Source organism: Urocitellus parryii, chromosome 9, assembly GCF_045843805.1.
Source record: "Urocitellus parryii isolate mUroPar1 chromosome 9, mUroPar1.hap1, whole genome shotgun sequence".
Lineage (NCBI taxonomy): Eukaryota > Metazoa > Chordata > Mammalia > Rodentia > Sciuridae > Urocitellus > Urocitellus parryii.
This window is the reverse complement of record NC_135539.1, coordinates 114,455,881-114,474,077: the sequence shown is the minus strand read 5'-3', so window position 1 is coordinate 114,474,077 and position 18,197 is coordinate 114,455,881. Positions and strand designations below refer to the sequence as shown.

At 44.7% G+C, this 18,197-nt stretch overlaps 1 protein-coding gene across 3 annotated transcripts in view; it reads left to right on the top strand.

Moving 5' to 3' along the window:
- The window catches only part of Atp2b4 (ATPase plasma membrane Ca2+ transporting 4), a 96,516-nt gene that overhangs the window by 38,153 nt on the left and 40,166 nt on the right, over positions 1-18,197 (top strand). For all 3 annotated transcript variants that reach the window (XM_026397243.2, XM_026397239.2, XM_026397240.2), the window contains exon 2: positions 8,605-9,263. In XM_026397243.2, the coding sequence (XP_026253028.1) occupies positions 9,071-9,263 (193 nt within the window). In that variant the 5' untranslated portion in view covers positions 8,605-9,070. The remainder of the gene's footprint in view (positions 1-8,604; positions 9,264-18,197) is intronic.

Here is an 18,197-nt window from a genome sequence, read left to right as displayed (position 1 = left end):
GCTGCCTTCAGGGCCTAGAGGAGAATTCCTTTGGGAGATGCACCTCAGTAGATGACCAGATCCACCGATGAATAAACTGAGTTTAACTTAAGAAATATGTGGGTTCTCTGGGAAGGCAGGATGGATTCTGGATTCTGAGATCTTGGGGGTCAAAGATTGACTCATTTTTCTCCCAACAGTTACTTTGATTCTAGCGCTGCATGTCTGCAGCTCAATTGAAGAGGATGCTTTCAGAGTAGACTTGGGGAGAGGAAGACGGTGTAGGGCAGCCTAGTGCACACGCCTCCTAACCAGGAAGCAGTGTTCTCAGGGAAGGGAGCATCCACCAGAAGGCTTGGTTCTAGGGGCTAGCTGGGTGTTGGCATCAGGTTCCTGGGCCAGGCCACAGAGTGCCATCCTGTGGTCAGTGCAGAGACCTGGTCCTGGGGCCTCAGCCCTCACTTGGCTTCCTGGCATGGGTGTGGCTTTTGGATGCTGATGATAAGTCGTGCCACCCACCACCTGATCATGAGCCAGCACACTCTGCTTCTGACCTTCTTCCCATACCTCCAAAGGAGGGCATGTGCTCTGTCCGGTCAGATCTGCAAAGCAACAGGCATTAGAGCAGAAATTAGGGCAGGGCAGGCACAGGCAGAAGAAAGAGGTAAGGGCCATAGTGAGGGTGGCAGCCAGACCTGTGTGACAGGCACTGACCAGGGTGGGCTGGAATCTGAGTCATGGAAATAAAGGGTCTGTAATGAGGAGGGGCATGGAACAGCCTCTGGGTGGGCTTCCTAGCTTCAGAGGAAAGGGCTGGCCTGGGGCGTTTAGGCTGCTGCCATCTCACCAGTTTTCCTGCTCCCTTTTGGAAGCAGAGGAGAGCCTGAGAGAAGGATAAAAGTTTAAAAAAACTCCAGGTGATGCTCAGGAATTATCCCTGAGCTGGATCTCTCTGTGCCTCTCCCAGATCATTAGGAATCACAGGATCAAGAGCGTGACCTGAGGGCTGGGGTTGTGGCTCAGCGGTAGAGCACTCACCTGGAACGTGAGGGACCCTGGTTCGATCCTCATAACCACATAAAAATAAATAAGTGAAATAAAGGTATTGTGTCCAACAAAACTAAAAAATACATATAAAAAAAAAAGAACATGACAAGATAATATGGAGGAAGTCCCCAGCCCCACCCCTGGGCTCTTCCCAGGTGGGAATCACGTATGCTTGGAGCTGTGCCAGTCTAGATCCCAGTGCATTCTGGTTCAGGGTCCTGGTGAGCAAAGGATGAGGGAGGAGTATCTGGGAGTGTGTCTGTCCCTGATAAGCTGTGGGTCTATCTGAATACCTGCCCATAAGAGGTAGGTGTTTTCTAATCTAGTTCAGAGCCTTTTAGTGGTCCTGAACAAGGGTCTGATGGGTTATACGGGTCTTCTCATCAAGGTTTAGGAAGTAAATGCATAGCTTTTTGTTCTCCAACATTTTCTTAGAGCATGTGTCTTGTACTTGAGGCAGAGTGACTTTGGATTCAGACCAGGGTGCAAAGTCTGGCTCTCTGAATCTATATATCCCTGCAATGAAGGAAAGTCCATCCTTTTTATAGGATTATCCTTGAGGATTCAGTGACATAGTATATGTAAAATGATAATAGCTACTGTGTACGGACCAACCCCTACATACCAGGCACTTTTCCCAACATTATGTGTAATTGTAATGTACCAATTTTTAAAAGAGGAAAAAATAAATAAAATAAGTTACTTATAAAAAATTACTATAAAATGCTTATATTGGGGCTGGGGTTGTAGCTTAATGGTAGAGCGTTTGCCTCGCATCGTGAGGCCCTGGGTTCAATCCTCGGCACCACATAAAAATACACAAATAAAAATAAAGATGTTATGTCCATCTAGAATAAAAAAAATATTTTTAAAAATGCTTATATTAATACACATTTAACTTCTCACTGATTTTCAATACAATGTATCCTGTGGCACCTGGCGCATTATAAGTGCTTAAGAAATGTTTGTCCCCTCCCTTCGCACCTCTCCCCATCACCACCCTGTTCCTACCTCCCCTGGGATGAGGGAGACTCTGGGACAGAGAATACTGCAGGCGCTGCCCCAGAGCAGCCCCCGTGGATCAGGTCCTCAGGTGGGACCAGCCTGCTTCCTCCCCTCAGGGCCTCCTTCACTCCTCATGTCCTGCCTGGCAGATGTTGACACTCTGCCAGGTGTGCTACCAACTCTCCCTGAGCAGAGGCTCTGGGTCCAGAGAAGAGGACATGGCAGGGCAGGGCCAGGGCAGGGCCAGGCACACCAGTCCGCTCCACTGAGCAGCGCAGGCCCCTCCCTCACAGCCCAAGGCCAGAGTCAACTGGAGGCCAGTTCTGTCTGCGCTGCACCAGCCTGAAGGCCTGGCCCACCGCTTCTCTCTGCGTCTCCACCACGCTTAGCTTCCTGCACCTCACCAGATTCACTTCCCTTCTGGGAGGGAGGCTCAGGGGTGGGCTCCTCCTATCGCCCCACACAGTGAACTCTGTAACCCACCCAGGGCTACCTCCTTCCCCTCATAGACGGAGAATCTCTCTCTTCTTTAGCACCCTGGGAAAGCTTCTAAGCCTGAGGGATTCTCTGGACCAAACTGGAGGAAATTAGAGTGTCTGGCTGTTGTGGATGGTTGGGGGCTTTAGGGAAGCAGATTGCTGTCTCTGGCAGCTCCTTATTTCCAGAACTTGCTAGTGAGCCTCCGCAGGCAGGCTGACTTTTCAGGAAGCTTGAGGTCCCGTGAGGCTCTGTGGGTGTGGAGGCCAGAGGGGGCCTTTTTTGCCCTGTTCCCTGGGATAAGATATAGTGAACTCTGAAAGGGACAGAGTTAGAGAAAAGGTGAATCTTTCCTGAAGATGGGACTAGTATTCCCTGTCCCTAGAGATGCCTGCATTTTAAAGGGCCTTTATCAAAACACTAAGGAGTAACGTGTAAAAAGAGTAACGTGTTAAAAGGACTAAATGTAAAGCAATATGATGCCTTGCCCTGGGAGGAAGGGGTGAGAGAGTTTGCACAGGAGAGAGAATCCTGTCATCCCCTAGGTTTGCAAAATGCCAGAATTGGGGAATGAGGACATACCTTACCCAAAATGCCCCCAAGGCAAATGACTAATACTGACCTGACGAGAGGTGGTGACTCCCAGGCTAAAGTGGCGTGAACACTGCCAGATTATTCTTTGGCAGTTGCCTAATAAGGTTAGGGGCCAGGCAAGCTCAGCAGTTGCAAAGAGCTCATTTTCTAGAGAGCTCACAGAGAAGCATGGCCACCCTGACGTGTCGCCTAATTACAACAGAACTTCTGTAGAGCTCCCACCTCAAACCTGGGGGCCCAGCCACACACTGCTTCTTTGACTTTGTGCCCACATCTGGATACTTGATCTACTGTTTGTGTCTCTAGATCAACCTGGAGCATACAAACCTCCTCGTTCTTTTCCACAGTTTTGTTTTGTTTTGGTTTTTAGTACTGGGACTTGAACTCAGGGGCACTCTACCAGTGAGCTACATCCCCAGCTCTTTTTATTTTTTTATTTTGAGACAGGGTCTTGCTAACTTGCCTGGGCTGGCCTCCAACTTACGGTCCTCCCTCCTAAGCCTTCAGAGTCCGTGGGATTACAGGCAGGCACCACTGTGCCTACCTCACATTGTTCTTTGGCCCGGTGTATTCTAAACTTATGTGCCCTTTTCCATTGGTGGCCTGTGTGAATAGAAAAATCTCTCCCCTTTGGTATCCTGAGGAGAGGTTCAAAGTAAGGAATTCACCCTTTTTATTTTCCAGAGACTCAGGACACATGTGCTAATGGTTATAACCCAGCTAATGGCTATTGTTAAAGAGTCTGCCTTGGAATTTTCCATTCTTTTGAGTATGGGAGGGGGGTTCCTGGCAGGAACAGATGACGGGGCACATGGATCTTATTGCCCTTCTGCTTTCTAATATAACAGAAGTTCATTCACATCAAATTAAAACTTTCTCCCATCACTTGAGTGCCCTATACTGGACACTGGGCATTTTTCCAAGATTTTGAAGCACTAATAATTTTTGATCAATAATCCCATTTATTACTTTTTTAAGATGATGTGAAGAGGTAGGACTGATTCTCCTTTCAATTAAAAATAGGAGGAACTAGTCTTAAGAAGGCTAAGTGATTTGCCCAGAGGATGACTGAGCAGAAGATGGTAAATCTAGTTCTGAATCTGCTACTGGTCATCCAGCAACGGCAACAAAATGTGAACTGAATGCCCACTCTGTGCGGGTTCTCCCTCAGAAACTAGGTACAACGCAGTGAATAAGACAGGTAGAAGTGTCTGTCTTCATGAAGCAAACGCAGTAGCATGTGAAGGTAAAAATCTTCTGTTTCCCAGTTTTTCTATCAGCATTGTACCTGACTTCCTCTGGAAAGGTTAAGGAGTTCTGGTTATAACAAAAGAGGTGAAAGACTTATACAATGAAAACTACAGAACCCTAAAGAGAGAAGTAGAAGAAGATCTTAGAAGATGGAAAAATATACCCTGTTCATGGATAGGCAGAACTAACATCATCAAAATGGCGATATTACCAAAAGTTCTCTATAGGTTTAATGCAATGCCAATCAAAATCCCAATGGCATTTCTTGTAGAAATAGATAAAGCAATCATGAAATTCATATGGAAAAATAAAAGACCCAGAATAGCAAAAGCAATTCTAAGCAGGAAGTGTGAATCAGGCGGTATAGCGATACCAGATTTCAAACTATACTACAGAGCAATAGTAACAAAAACAGCATGGTACTGGTACCAAAACAGGCGGGTGGACCAATGGTACAGAATAGAGGACACAGAGACTAATCCACAAAGTTACAACTATCTTATATTTGATAAAGGAGCTAAAAGCATGCAATGGAGGAAGGATAGCATCTTCAACAAATGGTGCTGGGAAAACTGGAAATCCATATGCAACAAAATGAAACTGAATCCCTTTCTCTCACCATGCACAAAAGTTAACTCAAAGTGGATCAAGGAGCTTGATATTAAATCAGAGATGCGGCATCTGATAGAAAAGTTGGCTATGATCTACATACTGTTGGGTCGGGCTCCAAATTCCTCAATAGGACACCCATAGCACAAGAGTTAACAACTAGAATCAACAAATGGGACTTACTTAAACTGAAAAGTTTTTTCTCAGCAAGAGAAACAATAAGAGAGGTAAATAGGGAGCCTACATCATGGGAACAAATTTTTACTCCTCACACTTCAGATAGAGCCCTAATATCCAGAGTATACAAAGAACTCAAAAAATTGGACAATAAGATAACAAATAACCCAATCAACAAATGGGCCAAGGACCTGAACAGACACTTCACAGAGGAGGACATACAATCAATCAACAAATACATGAAAAAATGCTCACCATCTCTAGCAGTCAGAGAAATGCAAATCAAAACCACCCTAAGATACCATCTCACTCCAGTAAGATTGGCAGCCATTATGAAGTCAAATAACAACAAGTGCTGGCGAGGATGTGGGGAAAAGGGTACTCTTGTACATTGCTGGTGGGACTGCAAACTGGTGCGGCCAATTTGGAAAGCAGTATGGAGATTCATGGGAAAGCTGGGAATGGAACCACCATTTGACCCAGCTATTGCCCTTCTTGGACTATTCCCTGAAGACCTTAAAAGAGCGTACTACAGGGATACTGCCACATCGATGTTCATAGCAGCACAATTCACAATTGCTAGACTGTGGAACCAACCCAGATGCCCTTCAATAGATGAATGGATTAAAAAATGTGGCATTTATACACCATGGAGTATTACGCAGCACTAAAAAATGACAAAATCATGGAATTTGCAGGGAAATGGATGGCACTAGAGCAGATTATGCTTAGTGAAGCTAGCCAATCCCTAAAAAACAAATACCAAATGTCTTCTTTGATATAATGAGAGCAACTAAGAACAGAGCAGGGAGGAAAAGCAGGAAGAAAAGATTAACATTAAACAGAGACATGAGGTGGGAGGGAAAGGGAGAGAAAAGGAAAATTGCATGGAAATGGAGGGAGACCCTCATTGTTATACAAAATTACATATAAGAGGTTGTGAGGCGAATGGGATAATAAACAAGGAGGGAAATGAATTACAGTAGATGGGGTAGAGAGAGAAGATGGGAGGGGAGGGGAGGGGGATAGTAGAGGATAGGAAAGGTAGCAGAATACAACAGTTACTAATATGGCATTATGTAAAAATGTGGATGTGTAACTGATGTGATTCTGCAATCTGCATTTGGGGTAAAAATTGGGAGTTCATAACCCACTTGAATCTAATGTATGAAATATGATATGTCAAGAGCTTTGTAATGGGGCTGGGGATGTGGCTCAAGCGGTAGCACGCTCGCCTTGCATGCGTGTGACCCGGGTTCGATCCTCAGCACCACATACCAACAAAGATGTTGTGTCTGCCGAGAACTAAAAAATAAATATTAAAAAAAATTCTCTCTCTCTCCTCTCTCTCTCTCTCTCTCTCTCTCTCTCTCTCTCTCTCTCTCTCTCTCCCCTCTCTCACTCTCTCTTTAAAAAAAAAAAAAAAAGAGCTTTGTAATGTTGTGAACAACCAATTAAAAAAAAAAAAAAGGAGTTCTGGTTAAGAATCAAGATGGGTTTCTGGCTGCACAAGCCCCTCCCACTCCTTCCAGCCTTGGAGGAGAAACTAAATAGGAAGAGAAAACCCTGTAGTACAACCGTCCTCACTTATTGGCAGGGACTCTATTCTCAGATACTCAATGGAGGCCTGAAACTACAGAAAGTACAGAATCCTATATATAACATGTTTTTTTTCATAAACAAACATATCTTTATAAATTAGACACAATAAAAAATGAACAACAATAGTGGATCTGCTACCTCAGGTTTTTTTCAGACCTTGTTCCCCAGGATTCCCTGATGACATTTAAAAAGAAAAGAGAGTGTGATATTAAAACAAACAGACAACTGCTTGCTTAACTCTTTGTAAGGCAGAGCAGTCTTAAAATCTAGGCTAGGAGGGATTACAGGGGCATCTTACAGGGTGGGGGCAAAACCCTCCATCCTAGAGGAACCTGTGGGGAACAGCCTTGGTTGGAATCAACAGGGATTCTGGCCACATGTGAGTTTTTTTTTTAAATATTTTTTAGTTGTAAATGGATCTTTTATTTCATTTATTTATTTATATGCGATGCTAAGGAGGGAACCCAGGGCCTCACACATGCCAGGCAAATGCTCTACCACTGAGCCACAGCTCCAGCCCCGCCACATGTGATTTTGAAGAAAGTAATTTATAAAAGAATCCAATGCTTATCGGATGGTTCTTATGCTTCTTCTTTCAACTTGTAGTAGTGAGGATGTCATCTGTTTATAAGATAGGCTGAACAGAAATCCTCACAACCTCTTGGCAACTAAACTCGAGTCGGTGGAGACTTTTAAATCAGGACCAGGCTCCACATATTCCGGTGCTGCATTCAGGAGGAGACCCTGAGAGCCTCCATGTTTGAATGGCTGATGTGAGGCAATGGCTTCAGCATGGCACGTAGCCAGCTTCTGCCTGAAGCTGAGCACAGGGCTCAGGGTCAAACTTCTTCCTACTTTCAGCCCTCAGTACCCTCACTTGCACATACCTTCTCCCCACACCTTAGTCAGTTGGGTGAGGGGTAACACTTGTCTTCCTGGTGGGGAAATGCCACCTTCCTCAGATATATTTACTGTGCTGACTTGAGGCCCTCTGGTGCTCAGTCACATGCAGGTGAGCTTGTCCCTCCCAGTGACCTTGCTGGGGCCCCATGCTCTAGCAGAGCTGATAGCTGTCTTATCCCTCCCACACTGGAGAAACCCTACATTCACAGCCTTCAAACTTACTATCTTTCCTTCTCAGAGGTTCTTCTGTCCCCTTTATTTAAAAAAAAAAAATCCACCCTGTATTGAAAACTGCCAGCGTTACTCTCTCCTTCCCCACAAAAGCCTCTTGGAGGAGAGATGAGGCTTAGCCCCAAGAACCAAACTTGATGCCTGACTTATTAATAACTGCCATCGGCTGCCTAATTTCCATAAAGCTGAAGACTGAGTATTGAAAGATTTCTTAAAGGATTTGGGTATCTTCTATCAAGTTGTCTTCCTGGTTGGTAAATGTCTGCCTTGGGAGTGGGGAAGGGTAAGGGGTGTGGCAGAGGGTAGCAGATCGGCAAGCCACCCTCCAGACCACTTGGGCCTGATCTCTTCTCACCTCTTAAGTTTCTAAAGAATCCTGTAGTGGGTCCCTCAAATAGGAAAGCATTAGAGTCATTAGAGGTCATAACCTTTTATTTTCAAGTCTTTAAAGTTGTGGGGTTTGTATGGCTTGGCTTAGGAGACTGAGACCTACAGGCTGGGGTGTATCTGACATAACTTCTCTACAAGCTTACCAGCTGCTGGGCCCTTCCAGGAAACAGGGCCTCCCCTGAAGCAGTTCGTCTGTTCCGGCCTCAGTTATCAGTTCAGCTCAGAGGTTCACTGTCACCTAAACCCTGTGCTAGAGTGGGTACAGTCTGCCCTCGCAGATACTGGATCCTCTTGGCTGTTCTAATTGTTTCTTTTTTGTCTATCTTGCCTCTATTCCAGGGATCCAGCTGTCATCGTATCCAGGGAGCCCTCCTCTTCCTCCTCCTGCTGACACTCTACCATCGAAGTTGCTGGTTGTTGCTAAGGTTGCCTCCATGGTAACATGTATATCCTGTTTACACCTTCATCTGGGCAAGTCAGTCTAAACTAGGAACCTACCTACTCTGGACACCACTTCCATCACCACCCAGGGGACACCAATCATCGTGACACAAGGTCCGCCTTCTACTCAGTTCCCCCATCCTCTTCCTCCTTTCACTGCCAGGCTTCATACAAAAGAAAGGATCTAGGTTTGGGGTTGCTACCCTGAAGCTTACTGCACAAGATATAGTCAATCTCTATTCTCCCTGGGCCCCCAGAGAAGCAAGAAGCAGGAAGAAGTGGGGACAACAAGGCAGGAGGCACTGATTGGTTGAAGGGAAACTCCTCATCTTCTCTGGTTGAAGGGCTGGTAACCACAAGCAAAATGACGAACCCATTAGAACATAACTTGCCGTCCAACTCAATAGCCGAAAGTCATGAAGGGGACTTTGGCTGCACATTAATGGAACTGAGGAAGCTCATGGAGCTGCGTTCAAGTGATGGACTGAACGAGATCAATGTCCACTATGGAGGTGTACAGAATATCTGCAATAGACTGAAAACCTCCCCTGTGGAAGGTAAAGGCCATTTCAGGGGTGGTGGAATTGGAGAAAGGTAGCTAATATCTCACAATATTGTCTTCCAGCTTCTAGGGAAGGTACATTTCTGGAGACCCCATTGGTATATTTTTGTCTGGTGGGAAAAGTGTGGCATCTGAAGCTCTAAAAGGAGGTGAGGCCATGAAGAGCCATTATTTTTTTCCCAAAAAATAATATTTAGGGACTGTGGCATTCTCTGAAAACATTCTTTCCTCATTTTTCTGTATCAGTATACAGAAAGGAGGATATTTATCTTATAAATGTTTATGGTATAAATGCTTTTATCAGCTAATAATCATCTAGTCCTTTATTCTGTATCAGTCTGATTTTGAAAGAGTTCCAAGATAATCCTTCCTCCACTGATCTTCAAGTGTAATGGGGAAAGGGCGCAAAAAAAGCGAATAGTCCGTCTACACATTTGAGCACTTTGTTGTACACAGAAATGGGATGGCATATTATAAGGTATCCATATCTTTGAATCACCCACTCTTTTCTGTCAGGGAATTATAAATGATTTTTTTTTCCAACCCTGCTTGATACACTAATAATATAATTCTTCTTTATTCTTAAAAGAGAATGAAAAAAATGTAGCTTCATGCATGCCTAGCTCTGCCCAAGTGCCTAGTGCACCATGGTGTTATGAAATTTTGCCTCATCAAAATGTAGAGAACAAAAGGGAACTTGCTTTCTCACTTTGGCTGGGTTGCAGCATCTTTGTAGCAAATTCTTTGTGGGCCCTGTGTGTCAGGCAGTCCATGATTGAGGAACATGAGCTGGAGCAAAGATCCTACCCTTTAGAGGCCTTCAGCCTCTTGTGGTCTCCTATTTCTGAGCTCTCCTCAGAGGTCACATCGTATTTCTAGTGAATTCGAAGAAGAGGTTTTGACTCTTAGCCATCATTGTATTGTAAGTTAGTCACTTGGAGTCTAGACTCTGTGCGTGGGTGGGTGTGCGTGCTCGCATGCGCACATGCAAGCTCAGTGCTGGGAATGGACTCCAGAGTTTCCTTGTGCATGCTAAGCAAGTGCTATACCACTAAGCTACACCCCCATCGTGACTCTAGACTTTGTGATAAAAAAGAGGCAGAGATTTTTACATAGATATGTGCATATTGCCCATCTCTTGTTTTCTTTGTAAACTAAGAGTGCTTCCCTGCATGTTCTCTTACTTTTAGAATTCAGTTTCCTATCTCATAAGCTTTGAGTTCAAGTATTAGTTCTACCATTTGAATAGCACAGAACAGTTTACTCAGCCTCCCCGAATCAAACAGATAATACCTAGCCCACCGAGTTTTGGGGATTAAATAATATAATGTATGTATAAGTCCAAATTTATAATAGGTGTTCAATAAATTAGTTGTCTCAGATTAAAATAGATCCATGTGTCTGGAGATATTTGCTAGAATATGAGTACCTCTGAAGTGCAATTATCATAGCTGATGAGGTTACTACATGTGTAACTGCAACTTCTTTCTATTTTCTCCACTCACTTTAGGATCATAGAAAGACACCTGGTGAAGGCGGCTTTCATGTGGCTCAGTCTCCGCCTTTTTACTGGTATCTAATGACTGCCCTTTGGGCACTGCCGGGCTCTTGTCAGCTGAAGTTCTTTATTTGGTAACTTTTGCGCAGTATTGACCTTAATGAAAGTCTGTACCTAATTATGTTCTCACTGAGATTAGGCAGTGTTTTTACAAACACCCGTCAGAATTTAAGCAGGATCTTTCTTTTTCCCTTTAGTAGGCTGTTCTGGTCAGTTGTTTCTCTTACAAAATGGAACTTAGGGTCCAAATAAGCTGCAACCTGGGGATCTCCTAATAGCAGGACCCAGACTTTTCTCCAATTTTCTACTTTTCCAAATCCTTTCCTAGTGCTGCAACTATTTACTATCCGGTTCTCAGAAAGCTTCCATCCCAAAGGATGTTGTACTTTTCTCGCAGCTCTGGATATCAAATGTTATAAACATAGTTAATGCTTTTGGATTCCTCACCAGTTCCCATTTCAGTCCTATAGCTAAAAGCCACCCCTTCTGGTGGCTGGTGCCTCTCTTGCTATAGACTCAAGTGGTGCCAACTTCTCAGGTCTCCTACCACTGACACAGTTGTCCACTGCCTTGCTCCTGCTTCCTTAGATCACAAATATGTGTCCTGATTTGTTTTCATGTAAGATTTACCATAGGGTTTATTCTGCAGCTAAGAAGGCAGGGTATTGGGAACAACCTTTCCATTAGTAATTTTTTAGCCCCTAATTTCAATAGTGACCCCCTGGGATGGGAGACAAAGGATTAGGAACAAAGGACACAGAACAGCTAAGGCACAGGAATCTCTACCCAGGCAAGAGTGATATTGAGCTATTTAGTTGAGCAGGCAGAGAAAAGAGTATCAGTATCTGGGTACGTGTCCCCCTTCATCAGATGCTATTAAAAGCCAGCTTATTCACAGAAGACCACACTCAGGTGCCTGACAGCCTAGCATAATTTTGTTATCTGTGGGAGATCCTATAGACTAGTAATAGGAAAAAAGAGATTACCTGTGCTTGAATTCTGGTTGGAAACCAATGTAAAGTAAATATGGAATGATTGGAGCTGGGTGTTAGGATGCATGCATGTGGTTCTAGCTACTCAGGATGCAGGGGCAGGAAGATCTTTCAAATCCACAAGTTCAAATCCAGTCTAGGCTACATATAGTGAGACCCCCATCTCAAAAAAAAATGGGGGGGAGCCTGGGTGCGTGGCACATATCTGCAATCCCAGCAGCTCTGGAGGCTCAGGCAGATTGGTTCATAGAGTATGGCCCTTTTATTTTTTGTGGAATGATTGCATATTTAATATAGACTTAGGGCTGGGGATGTGGCTCAAGCGGTAGCACGCTCGCCTGGCATGCGTGCGGCCCGGGTTCGATCCTCAGCACCACATACCAACAAAGATGTTGTGTCTGCCGAGAACTAAAAAATAAATATTAAAAATTCTCTCTCTCTCTCTTTCTCTCTCTCTCTCTCTCTCTCTCTCCCCCCCCCCTTCTCTCACTCTCTCTTTAAAAAAAAATAAATAAATAAAAATAATATAGACTTAGTTATTTTTTGTAATTTTTTTTTTACTATAGCTACTAAGAGGCCCTATAAAACTTGAAATTTCTAACATTTCTGACACTAACATGGTTTTATTAGGCTTTATTTACCCAATTCTAAAGGCAGGTGGGACTTAATTTTAATATTCTCTCTCCTGGCTAAAGTTCTTACTGCCAGGTAGAAGGTGATGGAACAGTTTACATTCTCTGGCTCATCGTCTGCCCTCTCATGCTAAAGCAGCAACACAGAGACTCTCAAAAGCATGCAAAATTTTAAATTTTGTTTTGCATTTTAATGATTGGTAAAGTGTGCAGTGGTGACCAGATGCTCATGTTAGTACTATGCATGGGCTAGCTGGAGTAGGCATTGCCCCAGTGGCCTAGAGTTGAGTAGACTCAGGGAGACATGGAGGTGCTCAGGCATCTCAGCCTTCAACAGTAACCAGAAGCAAGGCTGAACGTGTGAGCAGAAAGGAGAAATTTTAGGGAAGCAAGAAGAGGTGGAGGAGACTTGACAAAAGACATAAGTCTAAATCTAAGTGACCAAAGATTTCAGTCTTTTATTGTTGTTGTTGTTGGTACTGGGGACCTAACCCAGGGGTGCTTTACCACTGAGCTACAACCCCAGGCCTTTTTTATTTTTTATTTTGAGACAGGGTCTCACTAAGTTGTGGAGGGTCTAGCTAAGTTGCCAAGTCTGGCCTTGATCTTGCAAGCCTCCTACCTCATCCTCTTGAGTGGGATTACTAGTGTGCCTGATTGATCTCAACTGAGATTTCAGTCTTTATGGATATGTATAAATAAAAGCTAAGATATAGGCCTAGGCTTCAACTCCTAAGTAAGCTATGCTGTCTTCGGTTTATCAGGAGGAAATATCTGAGCATTTTGCACCAATAGAATACTGTTCAGTGGCAGAGTGCTTGCCTCCTACATGTGAGGCACTGGGTTCAATCCTCAGCACCACATAAAAATAAATAAAACAAAATAAAGATATTGTGTCCATATATAACTATAACTATATATATATATATATATATATAATTTTTTTAAAGAAACTTGTTTGCTTGTTTCTTTACAGAGTCAAATGTTCATCCCCTTCCTGTTATTGTCTCTTCATCCTTCCCCGCCCCTTTGCCACCCCAGCCTCTCTAAGCCCCAAATATCTGAGCAGTTCAGTTGACTTAGGCCAGAAGATAGGCGCTTATCTCTGCATGGTCCCCAGGGACATGTTCTTTCTTCCCCTTAGAACTTTACCATGTTGGTCCTCAGCTTTGCTACCTGATTTAGGAGGAAGAATGATATTTTCTGAAGAGGAGCAAGACCAGCAGTTATGGGGAGGGTCTGGGCCTAGAACAGAAAGAGCAGAAAAGGGCAGTCTTGAATAAGTAGTAAATAGAGTAGATCACTAATGGTGGGGCTTCTTTCATAAGGCTAAAGATGATTCAATTTCTGTTAAATTTGGATATAGAATATTGGTAGGGGGGTGGGATGTATCTCCGGGGCAAAGCATTTGCCTCATATCCTCAGGGTTCGATCCCCAGTTCCAAAAAAAAGAAATATAAGACGAAACAAAAGAATATTGGTAGGACTTTCTATTTTGTGTTCCCTTCATACCCTTCTAACGTCTGTTCTCTGAAGTGTGATAACAGTCCTCTGATCCCCTTTCAAGAACGTGCAAGAAGTATTTAAGTCCCACTTGGTACTGGGGCACAATGGTGAACATGAAAGTATAGTCCCTCCTTCCACAGAGCTTAGAGAAGTTGCACATAAATGAGAGCAATTCCAGAAATATCGGCATAGTGCTACGTTGGGGAAGAATAGGGTGTTATGGGAACACAGTATGAAAACCTACACCAAAGGAACTTTGCAGAGAAGAAAGGGCTTTAGAAGCTAAAGATAAAACCCCTGTATCATCTAGGAGTTTCCTAGGGAAACTCCAGCGTGGCCATGCTCTATGGAATTGTACCAGTTCCTGAATGTTCTTGGCTTATGATGCATCGTTGCCTTTCATAATTACTGAGTATCTGCTGGGATACTTTGGGGACCTGAGATTCTTTGGGGAGTAGATGGCAGAAGAGGAGAGAATCTGTTTTAAGACAGCCCAAATTATGATTTTTGTTCGTTAACTTCAGGTTTTAGAATAACTAAAATATCTCCTTCCACCTTAAGATCTCTGGGACTTTACTGTGTTCCTATTACTGTGCCTTTTGAGGGCTGTGGCATGTTTTACTAAGAACTGTCTATACTGCCACTACCTGGGACATATTCAGACTGAGTTCTTCTTCAGCATGGAAGACTGAAATTTCTTTTTCTTCCTTTCTTTTTCTTCTTTTGGTGACACTAGGAGTGGAATGTAGAACCTCCTGTGTGTTAGGCAAGTGCTGTACCACTGAACTACATCCCACCCCTGAAGTTTCTAATAATGTTGTCAGCATAACGGGGAAAAAATCAGACACATACCCCCAATAAACATTCACCTACAATATGTCTGTATTACTAGTAGTACTTCTGACTCTGAAAAGCTCTGATATTTTCCCCCACACTCCAACAGATGCATGTGTGCCCCCATTCAGAGACCACTGCTTTAAGGGACCATTAGGGTTGGGGGAAGTGAGCGCTAAGTAAGTGAATGTAGAATGGAAGAGATGGGGAAGGAGGAACGTAACTGTCTTCTTTGATTTTCTTCCCTTTCTTTAAAACTCATTACAAAGAAGTTGGCAGTGTGGCGGTCGCCTACCTTCATGCCCTCTGCATGGTAGCCATCTCCTTGAACTCTTCCCTGCTTGTCCTAAAGGTGTCAAACCTCTTAATAGCAACTCACCTGGGCGTGCCTGTAGAGATGGCATTCTGGGAACCACTCTGTCCGTTACACTTTGGGCACATATGTTAGCACTAGTTTTAAGATGTGAGAAAGTCTCACCATGAGAATATCTTGGAGGGCGGAGAAGAGGTGGAGGTGGGCAGCCAGCTCCAACAGCTCAGAAGGGGCCATCTCCACTGTCATGTTAAATAGTAGAGGCAAGGCCAATAGCTTCATCAAGAAATTCTTAGTTCTTGATGAAGGGGTCAGAAAGATTTTTATTTTTTATTTTTATTTTTTTAAAATTTGTTCTAAAAAAAACTAAAAATTTGTTCTAATTAATTTTATGTGATGGTAGCATGCATTTTGATACAGTGTACAAAGTGGAGCACAACTTCTCATTCCTCTGGCTCCACATGGTGCAGATTTTTGTTTTATTTTTATTTTTCATATGAGACAGGGTTTTACTAAGTTACCTAGGCTGGCCTTGAACTTGCCATCCTCCTGCCTTAGTCTTCCAAGTGCTAGGATTATAGACATGTGTCACCTGGCTCAAAAAGATTTTTGTGTGACTTGGGGAAGTGACATCATCAGCCAGATGGTAGATAAATGGGGAAGACAAAAGAGCGAAGTGCCCTCCTTCTGTCCCTCCTCCCCACAGGGAATTCCCTAGTGCACTCTGGGAATTCCCTGTCTGATTTAAGTGCCTAGGACTGAATGAGGTCGAGGCAGCTGCTGGGCCTTTTCTCCCCAGCCCAACCCTGAGCTCCATGAATTCTTCTCCACCCAGCCCCTTGCCAGAGCTGGGCTTCTGGCTTAGCTGGCACAAAGCTGCCAGGCAGGGGCATCCACGTGGGACAGTGTGGCCAAGTCTTCTGCCCTGCCTTCTCCCCTGACCAGGCCCGGAAACCTTGATGCTACATCCTTCAGCAGCTCAGTAGCAGCTCCTGCAAATTTTTTGAGTTTGGCTTGATTTCATTTCATTTTTATTTATTTATCTATTTTGCAGTACTGAGGATCAAATCCAGGACCTACACCTGCTAGGCAAGCACCTTACTAGTGAGCTATATATCCCAGCCCTGGTTTGATTTTTTTTTTTTTTTTTAACTTTCTTATTGCCTTGAACCATCTCTGGGGTGGGAGAGAGATGGCATTCCCTCTTTGGCTGAGACAGATATTACGTCTATTCTTAAAAATTAGCCTTTCACTCTTTTTATTTAGCTCCGAGGTGTGAGTACTGGGAATGTGATACTGGATGGCAGGAAGCACATGCATGCGGTACAGGAGAAGGTGACAGAGCAGAGGGCTGGCGACAGCACTTAGGGAGCTCTCTCTTCCCTGTGCCAGAGCTGGAGGGTTTTGTTTGTTTGTTTGTTTGTTTATTTGTTCAAAAAAAAAGGCCTAGAGCGGTTGGGTGAAGGGAGTCTTGCCCTGAAGAAGAGCTCCTATACAGCCAGGCAGGCCAGGCTTTGGGACCAGAATGAGGAAAGGAGAGAGCATTGTTTTCTAGTCCATCATCCTCTGCTCTGACATTGAGTCGACTGCTTTATCTGAAGGGCCGAGAGTTCAGCAGATAGAGAATGTGCCAATGTGCCAATGTGCTACATGGGTGTGTTGAGCTGGAGATGCTCAGTAGGAAAGTACCCCGCAACCCTTGGAGGAGTGGTTTGGATTTGCAGCAGGAGCTGGCGCCATCCTGCAAGGCCCTCTGATCCCAAGCCTCCCTTCCCCTTAGTCCAGGGTTTTAAGGTAGGACTTGAAAGGTTCCCCTCTCACTCATGCTGGGGATGAAACCCAGAGCCTCACACATACCAGGCAAGCTGCCTACTAATGAGCTACCTCCCCAGCCCTTGAAAGGTATGCTGATATCTGTACTAAAAGAGCACTGCCTGAACCACATCTTTGTACTATCTGTGTGGGAGAGGCTTCTGCTGCCTCCTTTGGCAAGGTATCATAATTCTGACAGCTGGGAAGTCCCTTATGATGTCTGACCTAGCCCCACCCTTTCTGGGGCTGAGCCGGTTCTGATAAAGGGTACTCTGCCTCCAACGTCCTTGGTGTCTAAGGGAAGCTCACCCGAACCCTTCCCTGGGCTGGGCTCCCAGTATCTTCCCTGACCCTGGGCCCTGCACAGACTCACAGCAGATGCAAACGTTCCCCTGCTGCTGGCTCATCCCGCCCAGCTTGGGCAGGGGCCTAGCAACTCCCAGCCTGGGGTGGGGGTGATGACTTCACGGCCTAACATTCTCTTTGCCTCTCCCAACTCATGTGCACAGTCTGGTTCTCGGAGCCAAAGGCACTCCCCAGTTGGGTGGGGCTTTCTCTCTTACGTGCTTAAGAACAAAGTTTCCTCTCATTTTCCTGATGAATTTCTTGGGGAAACCCTTTCCTGTGTTTCCAGCATCCACTCCCTGCCAAGTCTTCCTTCCCCTTTCCAGGAGGCTGTGTGAATACTTGAGAAGCCACTGCAGAGATCAGGGCCCAAAACATTTTTTCTGGGCTGGACAAGTCTTTGTGCAAAATTAAACTGCTGAGATCAGGGCCTGAAAGCCTCTCTGGGCTGAAAGAATTGGAATGGAAAGCCCAAAATTGGGGATTGGCTGAGCTCCCGGCCCCACATGGCTTTCCCCGAGCAGCGCCACATGTCAGAGAGGATTCCCAAGGCTATGACTGCTTACAGCCCCAAGCTGCCCTGCCCTGCCCCGCTGCAGAGCATGCTGGGAACTAGGACAGCCACTTGACTTCTTAAAGTAGCTATTATACGAGATCTTGGTGACTTCCAAGTGGAACAGAGAAATGAGTGGAAAGTGGCAAAAAAGAAGCAAGTATGTGATTTTGAGGGTGTCCAGGGAAGAGCAGGCCTGACCTTGTATGGCTTCCATTGTCCTTCTTCATTTCCTGGATCCAAAAAAAGGCCCTAAGGAGCCTTCTTTGAGCACAGAGTTTATAGGTTAGACTCGGATGGGCCGGATATCATCACCCTGATGACAGGAAATGGAGGACTAACTATCCCAACTGTAGACCATGGGAGCCACGCCAGCTTGCTCAG